The sequence below is a fragment of the Corvus moneduloides genome, chromosome 11 (assembly GCF_009650955.1).
Source record: "Corvus moneduloides isolate bCorMon1 chromosome 11, bCorMon1.pri, whole genome shotgun sequence".
Taxonomy (NCBI): Eukaryota; Metazoa; Chordata; class Aves; order Passeriformes; family Corvidae; genus Corvus; species Corvus moneduloides.
The window spans coordinates 17,665,851-17,685,035 of record NC_045486.1 but is presented as its reverse complement, the minus strand read 5'-3'; the positions used below and the strand labels follow the sequence as shown (position 1 = coordinate 17,685,035).

At 40.7% G+C, this 19,185-nt stretch overlaps 1 protein-coding gene and 1 long non-coding RNA gene across 4 annotated transcripts in view; one reads left to right on the top strand and one right to left on the bottom strand.

Moving 5' to 3' along the window:
• LOC116449499 overlaps window positions 1-12,595 on the top strand; it is a 39,045-nt gene extending 26,450 nt beyond the window's left edge. For all 3 annotated transcript variants that reach the window (XR_004242403.1, XR_004242402.1, XR_004242404.1), the window contains one exon: window positions 10,939-12,595. This is a non-coding gene — a long non-coding RNA (uncharacterized LOC116449499). The remainder of the gene's footprint in view (window positions 1-10,938) is intronic.
• Window positions 1-19,185, bottom strand: part of DOCK3 (dedicator of cytokinesis 3) — a 185,474-nt gene that overhangs the window by 19,717 nt on the left and 146,572 nt on the right. The window contains 13 exon segments of the mRNA XM_032121102.1: window positions 118-201; window positions 1,185-1,364; window positions 1,820-1,906; window positions 2,474-2,640; window positions 3,353-3,494; window positions 7,310-7,414; window positions 8,947-9,033; window positions 13,687-13,835; window positions 14,520-14,613; window positions 15,091-15,151; window positions 16,849-16,944; window positions 17,063-17,089; window positions 18,907-18,992. Of these exon segments, the coding sequence (XP_031976993.1) occupies window positions 118-201; window positions 1,185-1,364; window positions 1,820-1,906; window positions 2,474-2,640; window positions 3,353-3,494; window positions 7,310-7,414; window positions 8,947-9,033; window positions 13,687-13,835; window positions 14,520-14,613; window positions 15,091-15,151; window positions 16,849-16,944; window positions 17,063-17,089; window positions 18,907-18,992 (1,365 nt within the window).

The following is a 19,185-nucleotide window of genomic DNA, read 5'->3' as shown; positions in this document are numbered from 1 at the left end:
GGTCTCCTGTACCAAAAATCTTTGCTTCTTAATGAATCAGATGGATCCGATGTTTATATTGACTGCTGATGAATCCAGACAATGTAGCAATGTTCTTCTGCACCTGAAAAATAGTACCTGTTCCTGCATGAGTTCCTTGAGCTGGGTGATCTTCTCTGCGTCTCCGGGGTGCTTTGTTATATAATCCTTGTCAAAAAAGGCCTGCAGGAAAAGGGAAAAAAAAAAAGTGCCTTTTGCTTACTGGAAGGTATTTAATCATAACTTGGAGTCAAGAGATGAGAGGAGAAGGTCCAAAAATCTTAGAAAAACTAAGTATGTTAAGATAAAAGCAGAGAATTTAATTTTACTGTTTTTTAGCACTCTGGGATGCAGAGAAAATGATCTTGGCAGCTGAAACGATTCTGTTGAATCATGACTCTGACCAAGTTTCCCCCTGTGACAGTGATGAGCAATACCTCTAAGCCTTGTATCTTCCAGTTATTTGAATTTTATAGTTTCCTTCACATAACTGCCTAAAGCTAAAGGAATTTAGTGAGTAAATTGGCAACTAATGTAAAGCCTGGAGAGCGTTCTCTCCATGGCTCCATTGGGAAGACACGTCCCACACCCCTGAACCACTGCTGCCGTTTTTCAGTATTTTACCCTAAACCTACCTTTTGCCATGCTCAGTTTAAGTAACAGCTTGCCAGAGATTATGCTAGATAACATATTGTATTTAAGATCATTTTAGTTCTACAGTGAGTCTGAAATTAGCCCATCAGCAAAGATAATGGTTCAATAGCATGAATTAGTGTCTTTTCCTGATTCCAGACCCAATCAGTCAGTTACCACCAGTCCCACAGCCTCTATTGCAAAATGAATTTATAATATAAGCAGTACAAAAAAAGCTGCTTCACCGTTTTACCTGCCAGATGAGGATTTCCAGGTAGGCCAAGTGTCATCTTTGAGAAACCCCACTGTCACCTGCACCTACTTCCATGTGAGATGACAGCTCCACCCCTGGAGCCTCCTTGTGTGTGGCTATGGAAGCACTGATGCAGAATAACCAAGTAGGGGATGTAACCCCATCTTTAGATAATGTACATGAGAATTTCTTATCTTATTAAGCCATACTGTCATTGAAACAGAAATGCAAATAAAACTGAGGAAGGGTGATACTCAATGGGAAGCAGAGCCCAGCTCACCTCCTGGTACCGTGCAATTCCCCCGTTAACAGCCGCATCAATCACTCCGTTCAGACACATGCTGAGAAGATTAATGTTGCCATGCATTTGTTTATGCTGGTACTGGCTTATCAGTGTCCTCAGCTCCTGGTTTTTGTTCTCAACCACTTGAATGGCATTTTCCAAAGGACTTACTTCAACCTCAAAGGCAATAAAATATACTTTAATTCCATGGACACTTCACTGAGATTTATTATCTTCCTTGTAATAAAATGATACTCCAGGATTGTTCAGTGAGCTCCCTTCACTTTTACTGCTTTGTAGAAAATTAGCTACATTAAACTCCACTGTTGGCAGTGCTGGGTTTCAGGTCACTCAGTTGCAATAATAGATGTCTTTCTATACACTGAAGACATGGCAGCAATTCAAGTATTCCATCCTTTTGGCACTGTCTCCATTATATTATTACCTCATATAATTCCCCTGATTACATTCAGCAATTATTTAGATGAAGTGGTAGAAAAAGGATGTATTTAATCCTTGGTAAACACCATTTTAAACGGCAAGATTTCAGCCCAACAAGTTTTAAGCTGCATATCCTATGTCCTCAGTAACTCGTCATTTCAACCCCCAATTACAGGAACTATGAATGTTACCAGTTCTCTTCTCTCCACTTCAAACCAACGAGAGATCCCAGGCAGACTGTGAGTCAGGGTCAGAGTGGTACGTTCAATCCACAAGCTCTGCAAGGAGTAATTGAGGCTGTGAGGAACACAGTGAATCACAACCACATCATCTCTACTCTTACTACAGGTACGAAGAGAGTGAAGTTCAGGAAAGAATCCATTAACCTCCTGAGCATTAATTCCGTAGAAGGTCTTTCTGAAAGTCACTTAAACAACAAACCAGGAATTCAGTGTGCTTGAAACACATTGAACACATTGAATTTCTATTAATTTTTAAAACTTGACCACCAATTGTGTCATGGGACCCAAAAAGACATTGTAGACCTATGTGTCAGTACTAAAAACAAAAAAAAAGTCCAGCCAAACAAGAAAACCCTGTCCTTGCTTCCAAATGCATTTCTCCTGGCATTAAAGTAACTCACCTTTAAACTGGACAATGCTTTAATCAGGTCAGGACTCAACAGTATTCAATCAGCCTATGGACTTAACCTGTTAGTTGAGTTACTGTGGTATCTTTGGCTATCAAACCAGGATTACCTGAAAGGCTCTATCAGCATAAAATAAGAAGACAGTATTCCCCTTGAAGAGATTAACACTCAAACACTGCTTATTTGCTACTTCTACCTTAAATTCGTTCTCCTTGTCCTTGGGGCCCTTGTGGAAGGGTCTGTCGTAGCGGAACTTCCGGATGTTGTTGACGCGGTAAAAGCTCTTGATGCGATCAGGGACACGGTCCATTTGCAGCACGTCTATATTGTCTGGGATGGGAGTCACTGCATAGATCTGTAAATCTGGTAATTCTGCAGTCAAAGAAAGCTTTACCCATGTGTTAGGAAAGACAGGTAGGAAACAGCAACCCATGGCAGGAGGCTCCACTTACTGACACTGTCCTTATGGTTCAAGTCCCACACAGTATCCTTGCTGTGCTCCCAGAAGCCAGGGAGTGCGGGTTCCATGACTAAGCTCTCCAAAGTCCCTGCAGTCCCCTCAAATGTGATGTGGTTCAGTCCTTAAATGCACTGAGCATTATACTGGTTGTACCAAATCCCAGTACAGGTGACTAATGAGAAGAATGAGATTCAAAGCCTTGGGTATAAAAGGGTTCAGCAGTTTTAAAGAAAGGGAAACTGCAAAAAAGTAACATACTGATGTAAAAAAAAATAAGCAGAATGGAAAATAGTGCTTTGGAACTAGTATCTGTTCCCAACAAAATATTGGCGAAGAGAAGGTATCAGGAATACTCTTAAGGACACAAACTGTGCGTGATGCCAGTGCTGTTGGTAAAGCATTAAAACATGAATGCGACAGAGCACAGCCCTTTCCCTTCTACATGGAACATGACCTGCATTACTCCCTGACTAAAAAGTGACTGCTCTCTCTAACACCACATCCCACAATGAACCAACCACTGTCTGCTGCAGTGTCTGGTTTTGTCCATATCCAGCTCTACCTCTGTGCTCTACCCCAGCTCCAGGGAGAGTTTGCCCTTTCACAAAAGGATACACTGGGCATCACACTGCAATATGGAGTCATCGGGGTGGTTTGGGTGCTGCATTGCGATGGCCTGGGGGAACTCGCTCAGCATCCTCTGCTGGAAGGCTTCCAGCCTCTCATAGTCGTGGCCCCGACACACATACTCTTTGTTCTGCAAGAAGGACAAGCATAAATTAGGGTCCTTAAAAATAAGTTAAATTCTATTGACTTTTATCTCACTTTAAATGTTACTTCAAAACCAAAGATAAATGACAGTGGCAATATGCTAATGTGAGAGTAAAATGTGCATTTAACACAGTAGATTTATTTTATTGCTTCCTTTTTCTTCACAATGTATTTCATGAAGAACTGATGAATGAGGAGACTATTCCACTGATCTCTGAACAGCAAAATGCCTCTGATTCAGGCACACCCAACACTCAGTCTTTGTGGTACTTTCTTACCTGCTTTTCAGAAAAGGCACTATTTTTAATTGGACTATACTGAAACATATCAACTAAAACTTAAGTCACCAGCTTGGCTGTTCTATGCTGGGAAAGCTGCCGTCAAATGTAATTTACACCAGATGGATAAAAGTCCTGAGCATCTCATAGAGCAGAGGGAGATACATGTTTATCATTTTATCAGTTCTCCTTAGAAGTTGCAACAAACTGTTCACAAAAATCACTGCTTAATCACTGCTGTATTATCACAGCCATACAACCCAGCCCTGATCATGCTGAACAATACATGCTCAGGAACTCCCCTGTCTATAGTACAGTAATACAGAAAAGCTTTACCAAGAATTCTCAGTGGCCACTTAACAAATTCCCCTTTGGCCCTAAAAGCACTTTCCTCTTGATGAAGGAAATTTCATTTCTGCTAATAATGGAAAGCTGCATTTAGATATGACTCTTGAGGCATTAAACCATGTGTGCAGAGTTGTTGGATGCTTTTTGAGCAATTTCTAACTCTGAACAGCATGATACAAGATTTCTAAAGTCTTCAGTGTCATGATGATTGTATTCCAGTGTCTTAACCCTCACAAACCACAATTTTTATCAGTGTTAGTATCTCCTGGTGCAAGATCAATCAAGGCAGGCAAATTCTCTAATTCTGGTAGTTTAAACTCTCATACACACAATAACTAGAACAACAGGGAGGTTTTTCACCCCTATAAAACAATTAAAAAATCTAACAAACAAGAACAGCCCTTTATTTCTTGCATTTAGAAGCTGCAGTGTATTCAAGAATGTGCTTTTAATTGCTCTAGAAAAGGGATGTGGCCAAGCAGTTCTCGATCTTGTAGCAAAATCAAAGGGAAAGTAGCAAAACCAGATCATAAAACACAGCTAAGGAGTTCAGTTATCTTTGGCTTTGCATTTCAACTTTCTGGAAAGGATCTCATGTTCTCGCTGTGGCATGTGTCACTTTGTATGTATCAGTCACAGCAACCAATGGACTGGGAGAAGAATCACATGATGAATCTTGACAGTTCAGTCTGTAATGCTCAAACTTTGCAGCTACTATTAAATTTGGAGTGAGCCCATGTTTGAAGGTGAATCTCTTCATGACACTGACTGCTTTCTCTGTTTTAGCTTTTGATTGCAGCAATCTAGAAAACTGTAAGCCTATAAATAAAGTTATTGTGATTTTAAAAATAATGCCCTGAAAACACCTCAAAGCTAAATTTAATAAGTCTTTCCAGACAGATGCCAACACAAGATCTCAAAATATGCCTTGTCACGCCTTACTTGAACTTCTGGTAGATGGAAGATATGGACAGTTTTAATTTAAATTTATTTATGTAGGAAGGCTAGAAATAGATGCAGAATTCACAGAAACATGAACAATGACTTTTCTAGACAAAGGGTCTTTAAAAATCAAAGATGTAGAAAGAAGTGGTTATTTTCTGTCTTAAGCTATACAGCAATAGAAAAATACATGAGAAAAGGGCTTGGAGTTACTTGATCACTTTAAATCACTCCCGTATCCATTTGAAGATTTTAAATCCATGTAAATCTTTTTCTTCTTTAGAATAGCTGCTTCCAATCTCTTTACAGTGTGATCCATGCTGATGTGACTGCTAATGGGCTTAGTCCGTGCTCCACAATGTGTGTGCTGTATGGATCATTAGGCAGAGAAAGGAGGAGGATGACTTTTAATGAGATTGCTACATTAGTAATCTGCTATCAGAAGTACTGCTACCAAATATAATTGCAGAATTAACAAGGATTATAATTATGTACACTCGTGTTCGCTGGTAATGTCTCCAGCCAAGGATCCATGTTGTTACAGCACTTTGCAAAGACTCAGGGCTGAGCATGGGAAGCTCAAGCAGTGTTGAACACATTGGCCATGGAGGATCCCAGGTAAAGTGAGGATCCACACGACAAAAACATGTCACTGACAGTAGTTCAGATGTTAGGAACGCTCATGTGCCATGATGACTTTGTTGTCACTCACTTGCTGAAACATTTGTTGTTAGATACAAAAAAAGGAACTGTCAGTTTTCTCTGAAGATCTTCATGAAAGGGCAGCTCCTGGCTCACACTGTAGCACCTGTCCTTTCCTTGGATTCCTCTGCAGGGGTGTTCTACACACCCCTTCAGACTGCTGCATTCTAAATTTTATGAGGAGCAGCTGAGGGAGGAGGGGCTCAGACTGGAGAAAAGGAGGCTCAGGGGGACCTTCTGACCCTCTACGACGCCCTGACAGGAAGTGGTAGCCAGGTGGGGACTGGGCTCTGCTCCCAGGGAACAAGGGACAGGAGGAGAGGAAACAGCCTCAAGCTGCACCAGGGGACGTTCAGGTTGGACATCAAAAGAATTTCTTCATGGAAGAGGCTGTCAGGCATTGGAAGGGGCTGCCCAGGGGAGTGATGTAGTCACCATCCCTGGAGGTGTTCAAGATGTGGCACTTGGTGCCATGGTCTGGTTGACAAGGTGGTGATTGGTGAAAGGTTGGACTCTATGATCTTGGAGGTCTTCTCCAGCCTAAATGATTCTGTGATTCTCTGATTCTGGCACTATTCACCTCCAAATAACATGAAGCCACCACTCTTTATCCACTGGTATTTCTTCTCCTTGGCTAATTTCAACTTGCCTTTATTACCCCTGCCTGTGTTTCCATTAAAAGCCTGTAATTAAACCCCAATGTTGAAATCCTTGTTAAAAAAAACAACAAACAACTTCATAATCAGAGGGAAGCTTTCAAAATGGTGTGGCTTTGTGTGGCTTCATCCTGTGTACCTCGATTGGTGCCACCTCTTGTCAAACCATTCCTTCAAAGAGAACACAAACCGTGCACCTCCAGTCCTTGAAAGCTTCCAGTTACCTTGTCCTGTCACATTCGATGGCATCTGCCATCAATTTGCAGGCAGCTCTTGGAGCAGTTGTCAGATTATATTCCTTCCCTGCTCTAAACTAGCAACAAGACATTGTATAAACAAATACCCATTTAAAGTCTGATTCTTCATTAGGAAAAGAAGAAAATTTCACTTTTTAAATTGATTGGTACACCAGCAGACAATGAGCTCCAAGTGAGGACATGGCCAAAGAAGCTGTTTGGCTTTTTGTTGAAGAGAGGAAATTTTCACTTGCACTTAGCATAAGAGTCATCAGGCTGGGATTAGAATTCTGTCAAGTGAGACTTTTTTGAAGTGTGATAATTTGAGATGATGAAAATTAGTTGTAATGACCCAACATTGCTGCAATACAGCATTTTGCTTAATATAGAGGCAATTTGCGCTGCATCTGCAGATCACCAAAAATTCACAGCAGCGTGAGTCAAATTTCTGATCTCTGTTCCCAAGAACATTCCCAGTGGACTGCATCCTTCAGTTCAGCCAGAAAACTGTTTTTATTTGTGTAGGCGTAAAAAAATATGCTGAATGCTAGACATCGAATCTCCAAAACAAAAATACAAAGCCTTAACAGCTTCTCTGAGCCTGGTCACTTTGTCACATTCTGTATAAGTTTGGCTTACCCGCAGGAAAAATGGGAATTTTCGACCATAAAAACCAACTCTGAAAAACTCCGGTTCTAAGCGCTGCTGTTCCATGATATTGTCATAATAGGTAGCTTCCATTTTCTGTGGAGGAAAGAGATAGCTGCTATCAGACCCTTAAAGCTGCACTTAAAACATTAACATCTCAAGACTCATTAAAATATCACATTACTCTTTTACCCCCACAATTTTTTATGAAAAGACCAAAATTATGTTAAAGATAAAAATTATTAATTAAACCAGTTGACGTGGTGGAACAGACTAGAATATCACCATACTCATTTTACATTTTGGGAGATGACATATGAATTTTTCCTGGTTTATCTTATTTTAAATTAAACAGGTCTTGCATGTAATTTTCTTTGCATTGCAGAATTAATAGCAAAGCTGAGATTAAGATCCATATTGCCTGGCTCACAGTGACCTATTCTCTCCTACAGATCAAAATCCATACCACTGCCTGGAAAATTACATCTAATTGGGTTTGCCTTAATTGAGTTGAGGGGCATGAAAAAGGATAAAACAAAATTAAATCTTGTACAGCTCTCTGCACAAGAAGATTTAACATGGAAGAAAAAGGCAGTGGAAAAGAGGAAAAGGACTTTTCTCTAGTTCCAATAACTAGTTTTGTGGCTCAGTTGAAAGGCTCACACGAATTTCACCATAGCAAGAAGACAGCTCTTGAAGGAGAAAAACCAGTTTGACACCACTGCTTCCATGCAAAGAACCCTAACTTGCAATATTGCATCCTGGTTTGTGCTCAGTTCCCACACACATTAACTCCTTTTCTAGAAAGGAGAAGGGCCCAAAGTCATTGCAAGAAGCATCAAGGAATGTGGTGGTGATGTGAATGGCAGAGAGTGCACAGCCAAGCTGGTCATGTGCTCTCTTTGGAGCCACTTTGGAGAAAACAGGTTCTTCAGAAGTGCAGTTTATCAGACCTTGTCAGACAGGTGTCTTCAGATAAAAATAAACTGGACTTTTTAAAAAGATAATTTAAACCACTGTGTTTATCCATGCAGTATAAATCTCAAATTTGGATACATGTATGCTACCTCAGGGGACAGGTGGAGATGAACTATTTTCATATTCAGAAAGTTTTTAAATAACAACAGGATCTTCAGCTTTTTCTGATTAACACATGATGCTGCAAATGTGCCCTGATTTCATCATGTTTGGTTGTACCAGAGGACCAGATCCTTATAAACTGATAAGAATGCCATAAACATTTGCCTTCTTCATTCTTTCTCTCTTGTTCATCTTATCTCACTGAGGCACAAGCTGTCCTTGATTCTTTTAGAATTAAAATGAAATATGTATTAAAAAAGATAGTATTTTATGCAAGAATATATGTAAATATGCAATAGCAAGCCCAGCTCCTGTGTGTGCGTGCTGTCTCCATATACTCACGGGATTTTACTGCTACCAGACTTTGGAATTATTTCAGTGGACCTACAAAGTCATCAATATGAATCAATGGCAAGGAGTCACTGTGACTGCATGGAGCTCTAAAAGGAATGTGGTTGTTTTCTAAATTCAGAATGCACTGACAGGAGAGCAAAGTGCTCTGGGGAATGATATAAGAGACTGCAAGAAGAGAAGGTGCTGCCACTTACCCGGATCCAGCTGAGGCTCTGGTAATCATAGAGACTCTCGTACTGGATGGCCAGTTCTCGGCACAGCGGGATGCCGAACTCCCAGCTCTGCGGGGCCAAAGCAAATCACACTCACAGCAAACACAATGCTACTACTGCCAGTTCAGCTGAGAGGAATATGGAAACTCAGTTCTGGGAATTCATTTGGTATGAAATGGCAGAGATTAGATGTGAAAATGCAATGCGATGAAACCATTTCCATTAAATAGCAGATCAGTTCCTTCTAAAAGATGGGAACAGAAGCATATGTTCCGTGGAAATTACACACACATACTGCTTGTTCTGACAGTTCATTTATGAGACTGCGAACTTATCTGGAGAAAGATAATAAAACTAACAATTTTTCTTCTTGCTAGACACCCCTTCAACCCACCCCCAACAGCTCCTTTGCTTCCTGCATTAGAACTCCTTGGAGTACAGAGTTAGGGCTTGGCTCCCCAGCAAAGCACTCCCCTTCCCAGGCTGTTCCTTCCCACTGAAAGCACAAACTCTCAGGCAGTGGGAACACTGCAACACACAGACTAAACATCCTCAGAACTGACCTGCATTACTGCAGTAAGTCAATATCCATATTCAAAAAGCCACACTCATTTCTTAAGCTCCCAATCCCACACAATAAATCTCTCCTAGCACACCATACTCATCATCCGTGAGATCAGGAAGGAGAGACCACTTTGGGCACACCCACACAGAGAAAGACTCTCCTGTTACCTCAAGGGGCTTTTTAGAGAGCTTGTTTTACGCTGAAATCTCCTCTTCCATCACCTTTTACCTGCACAGAGTGGAAGCCTTTTTGGGGAGTGGCTGTTTCTTACCATGCTTATGGTAAAGGATTTAGAACACCAAGGTCTCAGTTGAACCTTTACTGAGGATTAATTTTTATTACGCATTACTGGGCTAATTTGCCAGTTGTTTTACTTGGGACCCTGCTGTAGTGAAAACAAAATTAACGTGTGAGTTAGACTATCACCTTAAGTTTTAAGAATATTAATAGCAATATTGTAAATTACTGGTAAGTCATTAACAGCAATTATGTAAAATACTAGCTCTTAATATGGAAACAGTTTTTCTGGCTACATGTACCTTCACATAAAAAAGTGAATCTCTGGATTGATTTAATGTATGAGGTACTTTACAGTGTTTCCCTTTAGTACTTTACAGTGTTTCCCTTTAGGCCCACATTTGTAGTGTCTGTTCTATCATCCTTACTGCAACTCTTTAGCTTCAGTTAATTACAAAAACTTCAGTAAAAACTTGCTAAATAAAAAATTGTATCAGAATCAATTTGGATATTCTAATAGTATTTGTAGTTTGGGAGAATGGGAGGCCTGAGATTTATTTAGATCAAAACAATAGATACAAAAGAAAGGAACTGAAAGACCAGTTTCTTGACTGCTCTGAATATTACTGAGGTATTTGTGATCTCGAATTAACAGGATTTTTGCCATGGGTTGTCAAAGCCCATGACACACAAATGGATGCACTGAACTGGGATCAACAATAGTCAGTTAAGTGTTTGTATTTGCAAACTCAAACACCACTGCATTTTTTATAGGTTGCAGCATTCTTCACAGAGATACTAGATACAGATTTTCAGTCCTCAGCTGATCTATGTTCACTTGAAAGGATGGAAAAGAAAAGTCTCTTCTAAAAAATCTGGCCAGGAATAAATGGCTTTTTTTCCACAGAGGGTTTGAGCAGTCTTACTTCCAAATGGGATGCTGTGACTAAAGCCTACCTAACTCTCTAATCTGTGTTCTGGACAGAAGCAGAAAGCTTGCTGGCTGTTTTCCCTCCAGGTGATCTGAGGGATGTAACCTTTTCATGCTCCTTTTCTGATGTCAATTAAATTAACAACATGTAACCACATCTGATTTCTCTTTATACCACCTCTTCTACATGTACCTTGATACCATTCCTGTCATCCTAACTCAGGCTCTTTCTTTGTTTCAGTTTCCACACCAAGAAATTCCACTGTGCTACCTGAGTATTCTGCGGATACAAGTCGAGCTAGAGAAGTGAAGAAAAACAATACACAGGTAACTCCCTAAAGAGAAAGGGGTTTGTAGATACTTGAAAGGAAAAGGAATGAATGGATATCCAAGCCATTGGAGCTTCAGTTTTAAAATCTGTGATGTTAATGAGCAACATCTTCACAGTGTAGATATTTAATATGCAATTCCATGGAACATGCAAGCGTCACTTCCCTCTTCAAATAACTTCCTTATGTCTCCAGTGGTAATTTCCCTCATTAGTGCTTTCTGTTCTGCTGACCTCTGATGTGTTTGCATGTTGTGTATTACTTGAAAGCCACATTCATAGGACATTTATTGCAGCGTTCTCCTATGGCACCAGCAACTCCCAGCTGACTGCACAGAAGGGGGCACAGGTAGAGACAATCAACCCTTCTGAATGCCAGCCGTTATTTACTTACATCTCGATGTGCAGATTTCTTTTGGAAATGATTCCCATGAGAGTACACAAGAGAAATGATTTCGAGTGTTGGGTATGGAGCACATGATCAAAAATGAAGTGCTTTGGAAACACTGCTCTGGGTCTCTGTGCCCCCTTGGCTGGCACTAAGGAGAACAGACCCTGCAGTGCCATGGTGGGAGCTGGTCAGAATTGTCAGTTAATAAATTAAGCAGTGAACTGGACAGAAAAGGGTTGTGTAGTTTTTGAGCTATTGCTGTGCAGAAACATGATCAGTCAGGTTCAAACCGTTCCATTCACAGATGTCTTTTACTAGAGAACTTTTGAGTTTTAACAGACAAAATCGTAACTGCGGGTTAAAAATATCTTCATTTTAAGTTATGTACTTGCACACGCTGCCAGCTGAGCCATAAACCAATTCACAGCCTGGCAGAAATCAGCTGGAAGGGGCACATGACCAGTGAAGGCTAAAAAGGCTTTGGAACACCACGTTCTTTCCCAGCACAGGGCTGCTGCTGACGCTGCTGAGGGTGGGAGTCACTCAGTTCTGCACCCACTGCAGCACCCCAGGCCTGCCATGGGCTGTGCCACTGGCGTATCACAAGACACTCTTGTGGCCAGTTTTCCTCCCACTCCTGTGCTGAGAAAATTTTCCTATTAACAAATGCAGAATTTTTCCACCCTTTACACTCTGCCTTGACACCCTCACTTGGTGGAAGGGCCAGGAGCAGCCTGAGAAATGGAACTGGAAGGACAACAACAAACCCCACTCTGCAGGACCTGAGGAGGGGCCATCTCAGGATAGTGCAGAAAGCAGCTGTCAGACACAAGTAGAGGGAAGCAGGTTTCTTCCATTCCCTGAGCTGCTCCCTGTCGCACAGCAAGAGTGCTGAAAAGGAGGATTTGGCTTCTCAGTATCTTTCACTTCCACAGTCTGAGTGGCACACACACTGCTTAAGTGGATTATTTAATCATTCAGCTACCATTTGTAATAAAGGAGGATTAAAACACAAATCAAGTAACTCCAAAAACATCCAGTGGGGAGAAAACCTCAAGAGGTTAACACTTTATATAATCTTTTAGGAGTTTTATAGCCTAATTACATCAGTCAATTTTTACTCTCCTTCACTGTGTATATGGATTCCCTGTTTTTGTCAAAAACAAATGCTCACTTGTTTTCCATAGGGTCTCTGTCATCTTTGTCTACTCAGACAGTACAGTACTGCAATATTTGCACAAGCCAGTAATTTATTTTTAAGTGCAGTCTGAAAACCCCTGAAAATTTCTGAAATGAGAGAACCATATGCAGTGTTGTCACAAAAGAGCAACTCTGGCAGACACACAAAAAAAAAATCTTAATCACTTCCTCATAAATGGACTGTTTCTTCCTTCACACAGGAATCTGACTTTTCCAGGTTCTGTAGAGAATGTTTCTGCCATTTGCAACTCCCTATTACCAGGACTAGGAAAGAATTATCTGCAGTGGCAGTCCCATATGAACCAACTCACATCACAGGCAAAATGAACCCCGAGGCACGCATACAGATGTTATCTCCCAAGAACATGAGCTGTAGGAATTTTCCTACAAAAGGGAAAAATTCGAAAATACTCTAACAGGTGACGTCACTTTTAAGTTTCACCTCTGAAATGTTCCCAAAACACCATGACACAAGGGACTATAACATCTAGCTCTGCAGTAATTGAAAAAAAAAATATAATTAACTGTAGGAAACCCATACTCAATATATGAAATTGAAATGGATTGATTTTCTTCTTGTGCAGTGGATGGAACTGCACTTTAATTGAAAATCGCTTTAAAATAAGTGACACTGAAAGGACTTAAATCTTTTTCAATAAAGAGACCCCTATAGCACTTTGCCTGCTATTTCATTGTGTAGGTTAAGCACAAAACAAGTCCTCAAGTGAGTCATAGCACAGCAGTTTACATAGATGGCTACCAAATGCAATCCCACCCCCCAAAAGCTGAGGAACCGGCATTCTACCATCAGCTGATCCAGTGCTTGGTTTAAAGGTTTAAAAATGTTTTGGTGTTTGTCCTGTTGGCCTCCCTAACCCGTTCCAAATGCCAAACATAATGAAATACCTTTTCTCATCTGTTTTTTTGTCCAGAGAGCCAATTTGTCATGTTATAAACCCTTTTGATACAAATTTACTTCCAGACTACTACACTGAGATAATGGCTTGCAAGCCCTAAGTCAGTCAGGAAAAGGGAAGGAAGCTGCTGGAAGAGAGAAGAAGTTGGCGTACCTTCCCTTTGTTGAAGTAATGGATAATCTTACGGCACAGACCTTCCTTACGTTGCCACTCTGACTGAGATGGGTAATGCAGGAACTCTCTCAGAGGTCTGTCCTCCCACTGGAGCAACTCACAGTACAAAAGCAAAGTGAATGCAGCCTCTGTAGGAAAGGCAGTTATGGAACACTGAATCAATGACAGCAAATCAACACAGCCAATACTGAAAGGTCACAGACCTGCTTCTGAAACAGTCTGTGATTTCTGATTTATGGTTTGAGAAAAAAACCTCGAGTCTTAGAAGACCATTAAATTATTCAATTACTTAAAATAGCAGCACATGATTTTTAGGTACAAATCTGTCAAGTTTCTTTTTACCAGCTACTTGATTTAAATTCACAGTCCCATGTTCAGATCTGTAACTAGATTTGGGGCATGGCTGTAAACAGAGCTTGGACAACACAGCATTAGAGTCCATACACGTTCCAGTGTTCCCTCAGGACTGCAATGCAGGGAAATATGACAAGTGATAATATAATGGTGGTTTTGCTAATCTTCCTCTAAATTTCATTCTGCTGTTGTGATATTTTTTTTTGATCCATCTTCTTCAAAGAACACTTTAATGTAAAATTTGGAGTGTAATGCAATAATCATATGGTCCTGCAGGCAAAACCAGACAGTATTTAACTTGAGGGAAGAAGCTGGGCCTCAGCTTCTTGCCTTCCCAACTGCCATAACTGATTCATGCAAATTTTTTCCAAAAGAATGAACCGGATATTATATAACCTTGGGAGAGTTAAAAAATGTCACAAGGATTTCAAGCAGACTGTGGGGAATGTCTCCCTCACCTGTGTAGTTCTCAGCCTGCAGGTGCATGTCACACAGCTTGTGGATATAGCGGATGTACATCTCCTCCTTGTTAATCTCAGATTTGTAGAAATTCTGTGAAAGAAAAACCAGAGTTGTTACTCTTGGGACTCTCCCTTCAAGCACTCGGTAGCATCTGTGCATGTGCAAAGTTATTGAAAAGAGAACACATTCTTATTGGGAAAGAAAAGTAATAATTCTTTTCGTATTCACACTGATCTAACCCACTCATTTTATCATGGCATGATTTTTTTTCAAAATGAAAGTAGTCAAAAGCTGAAAGAAGAGGTGGGAGAGGTTGTAGAACCTCTGTCACAGGGATACACAGAACTCAGCTGGACACAGCCCTGAGGAGCCTGACCTACCTGGCCCTGATTTCAGCAGCAAGTCGGACCAGAGCCTCCAGAGGATCCCCACAATCCTCATCCTTCTCTTCCAGTGCTTGGATTCTGAAGCTACAGTTACCTGACACAGATTCCTATCCCAGCCTTTCCCATCCCAGTTTCTACAACATTGCACAGTATCACAAAGAGATAAAGGAAACATCTTTACCATAAGGTTAACAGTGCAGCCGATTTTCTTGTTTTCTGTTTCATCTCCTTTCATACAGTCCCTAAGAAAGCAGAGCAATGTTGAAACAAACATCTGCAAAAACAGTCCTTTTAAAATAAATCTGAAGTTATCGTATCTTCCAGAGTTTCCCTGGATGACAAACAACAGATAATCATATACTTCATTTAATAAAGTTCCTCTAAGAAAACTTTCCATATTACAGCTTAAATGATGTGAGAACTGAGTGTCCCCTTACACATTTGCATCTGAGAACAAACAGCTGAAATGACTGTTCCTTCATTTATTACAAGAACCTGAATAAAAATCAGACAACAGTGGTCAAAAATAATCTGAATGTAAGATCTACTATAAAAGTAAAAAACTCCTATTTATCCAGATGTAAACATTTAGTCCTAGTCAAAGGGTTGGCTTCCATAAATGCAGCTCTGCAGTGTGGTGTGGCACACTGAAAGGTACAACCTGAGGGATTTAGACTAGATTTCTAACTTTTGTATAGGTAAGTTAAATCACAAAATTTATCTTTAGTTTCTGGAATATTTTAGAAATCATTTCTATTCAAACAGTACAAAGGATTAAATTTTTAAAGCAGTGACACAGCAAACTTATCTTGAGAACTACTACAGCTACCAACTGGCAGCTGGACTCTAAGAGATGCCTGTGTATTTCCAAATTCCAGTGCCACATTCCAGTTCCCTGTTCTGTTCTGGGAATGACAAATCTGCTGCAGATTGAAAATCAATTAAAAAACTGGTATGTGTTTCTCAATTAAGCATGGAAATGTGTATCTGTGTGTCAAAGCTGCCTTGCTGGCAGCTGTTTATCATTAAAAAACAAAAACCCAAAACCACATGACACCCCCCACCTTGCCCCCCCACCAAAAAACCCCCAAGCAGCTCCCCTGCATTCCCTTTAAATGTGTCTCCAGTACCTGGTTGTGCACAGTAGTTGTAGAGCAGTTGTTGCCAGGAAAAAACCAGGAGATTGGATCAAGGTGGTAGGGATAACAAAAAGAACAAACTAAAAAGCACAGAAAAGGATTTGGGACTGCAGAACACCCAGCCTAGTCAGAGGTTTTCACCTCTAATGAGCAGAAGCAGAAGAAAAAACTATTTGAACTCTTGTCAGTAGGCTAAAGATAGAAATATCTGGGGCAGTTCTATATAGGTTCAAATTGTCTATTATTAAAAAAAAACCCTCTGAGTGTGTGTGTATATATAAATCTAAAGTTAAAATATTTCCTTCTAACTAAGTCAAAGCTCAGCTGCATTGCCACAACAGTCCTGCAAACTTCAGTTCAAAACTAAACCAAGGCTGCCTAATTTATAGTGAAATCTTGCCCATGGGCCACCAGCTGATGTGTCAGAGTTCCCAGATGGAAGTTCTCCAGCTCTGCATGAGGCATTCAGCACGCCTTGGTTCAGTGTGGCTTTGGGGATCACTCTTGCATTGAGCATCTATTTTGCTAAATTAGGTGAGATCATTTCAGTGATAGAAGGAATTAATGTTTTAGCAACCCAAATAAACCTTAGTACAAAACTATCGGGAATGAGCACACAAGAATGAGAATAAGGGCTCTGGAGATGAGGATTTGGGATGTTTGCTCAGAACCCAGCAGTGATGAATTAGTCTTTCATGTATGCAGCTTGATAGTCAATAAAAATATTCCCTGTAGGAATTTGGTACCATGTCTTTCCAGACTTCTTATGCTTAGAACATGTTATTGCTGGTGCCAGATACCTGTAGTCGAGCAGACGCTCCATGAGACGAGTGACCGATGTGACAAAGGAGATTCCAGTCTCCCGCCAAGTTTCCTGCTCAATCTTCTCCAGCAAACTGGAGATGGAAAGACAGCAGGTGAGGCTTCCAGGGAAATGGTACAGTGCATGCAGACTGATACAGACAGCTTGGTTTCTCCCTCATAAAACAAATTCCAGAAGAATTACTATCTTACCTGGGATAAGGCCCAAAGAGTTGGGTTCTACTCCAGGCAGCATGAAGCAAAGACAAGGAAATTACAGAACTGACAGGAGAAGGGAAAATATCCTCACATTGCCATTTAACAGATATGAAAAAAACCAACACTCATGGCAGTACTTGATTCCCACATTACTACCTGTAGCTTAAATACTGCTAGCAGCAGTCAGAAACTGAAAAGGAGTCCAAACCTACTGCAAGTATTTCTTCTTTGCTCATCCCTCCAAAAACTTTCATCTCTAACCAGTGACCAAGCAACCCTGAATCACAATGTAGTTAAACTGGAAATAAAAGCAGTCTGCTCCTGCCTAGCATAGACAATACAGTGAGCACCCATCTCACACAGTGAAGGAAGAGAGAAGGCTAGAGTGAGAACAATAAACATTGTGTTTAAAAAGTGAAAAAAGAAAGCAAATTTACATGCCAGTTCCCTGAAACTGGATTTCCAGTCAAAGAACTTGCCACTTCTGGGAAAGAAATTCTTTTGGGTGTCACATCCTCTGAAGAAGCAAACTCTTCAGTACTGGGATGATTCACAGCTGAGGGAGCCAATTCCCTTTTCAGCAGTAGAGTTGAGACAGTAGAATTCAGGGTCAACTGTTTTTTTCACACAGCATTTACTAATTTATGGAATTTTTTCCTCAAGTTGTTTCCTCATATTGTTCTCAGACAAGTCAGTGGCACATATAAACTAAATGGTTGCTGGCATTCCAGGCTGTGTTTCTTCGTAATACATCCAATCACTATCATCTAAAAATGAGTAAAAAGCTACAACCCTTGAATTCTTAACATTTCAGGTAACAAATGTCTTCAACTGGGGCAAAGGCACACTATTCCTCCTGCCAGGCGAATTATAAAAAGAATAGATATTTCCTTTCCTTTATCCCTGAAACAGACTTACATTATCTGTACACATAAGATCCAAGACTTCCCAAGGCTGAATATACACAAATCCAAAGTGAATACATTTCCATACTTCCTGAGGATAAGCACATGGGATGGGCAGGCTTATCTAGCTTGAAATGAATGAATGTGCAATTGCAAATTCAGAAATAGAATTATTGGCCCCAGCAAAACAAAGGTTTATGGCTCAAACAGCCGGTGTGCTATTAGGGGCCATGTAAAATTGTCTGGAATATATGGCTAAAATTCTGGTAATGATCTCTCTGGCTCACTGGAGTATTAAAAAATTTGGGTTAAGGGCTCTGGACTGTCAGGAGTTCAAAATAATTCCTTTTGAAATAAACTAGAAACACTTGAAATGAAATTTGGGGACAGATCAGTAATCAAAGGTAGTGAAGTGTAAAGTCAGACATGAAATCCTCAAGTTTATCCTTCTGAGTATGAATTGTTGGTGTGAAGGGAAGTGGAAATACAGTGTCCCAATGGACTCTGGAGGAAGCAACTGGCAACTGTTGAGCCAACCAAAACATGGCCTTCAAAAATAGGAGGAAACAAAGGAAAATGCTGAGGAAAATCTCCTTTGCTCTAACATAGCCTGACTCTGTAGACAGTGCACTATGTCTCTAAACAATCTCACTCACTGTTATCAAAAGAGAGGGGCCCTGGCTCCTCCAGCAAATGAATTTTTGATAGGAGGATGATAACCTGTGCAGCCCTTTATGAGGTGTCACAGAGAGAAGACAAAGAAGAATTTAGGTCTCTCTATTATTTTCAGCATTACTTCGCTGAGCCATTCCATGGAAACCTGCCAGGAAGCCCTTTCCTGCCCTCCCCAAAGATCTGTGGCTGTACAGATCAGCGCCCAGACTCTTGCAATGGCCCTGCACAACACAAGGAGCATGAACTGGCAAAGCTTACAGCAGGCTGAAGAGTTCCCTGTAGTTCTCATCACCTTTTCCTTCGGACACCAGGCTGTCCAGCTTGTCGATCAACTCAGCTTCCACCTGCAGGAAGAAGCAACCAAATCCATCACTCAGAAACACTTCCAATGAACCAGTACATCAGGTAAACTGGATCCTGAACTACAACAGAATATCCAGCACCACTGCTGTGCTGTGGTGATTCTGCTGGTGGGTAATTGGTTTGCAATCACCCAGACATCATTATACTGGAAGATTATTTGTTCATTAAACCCCC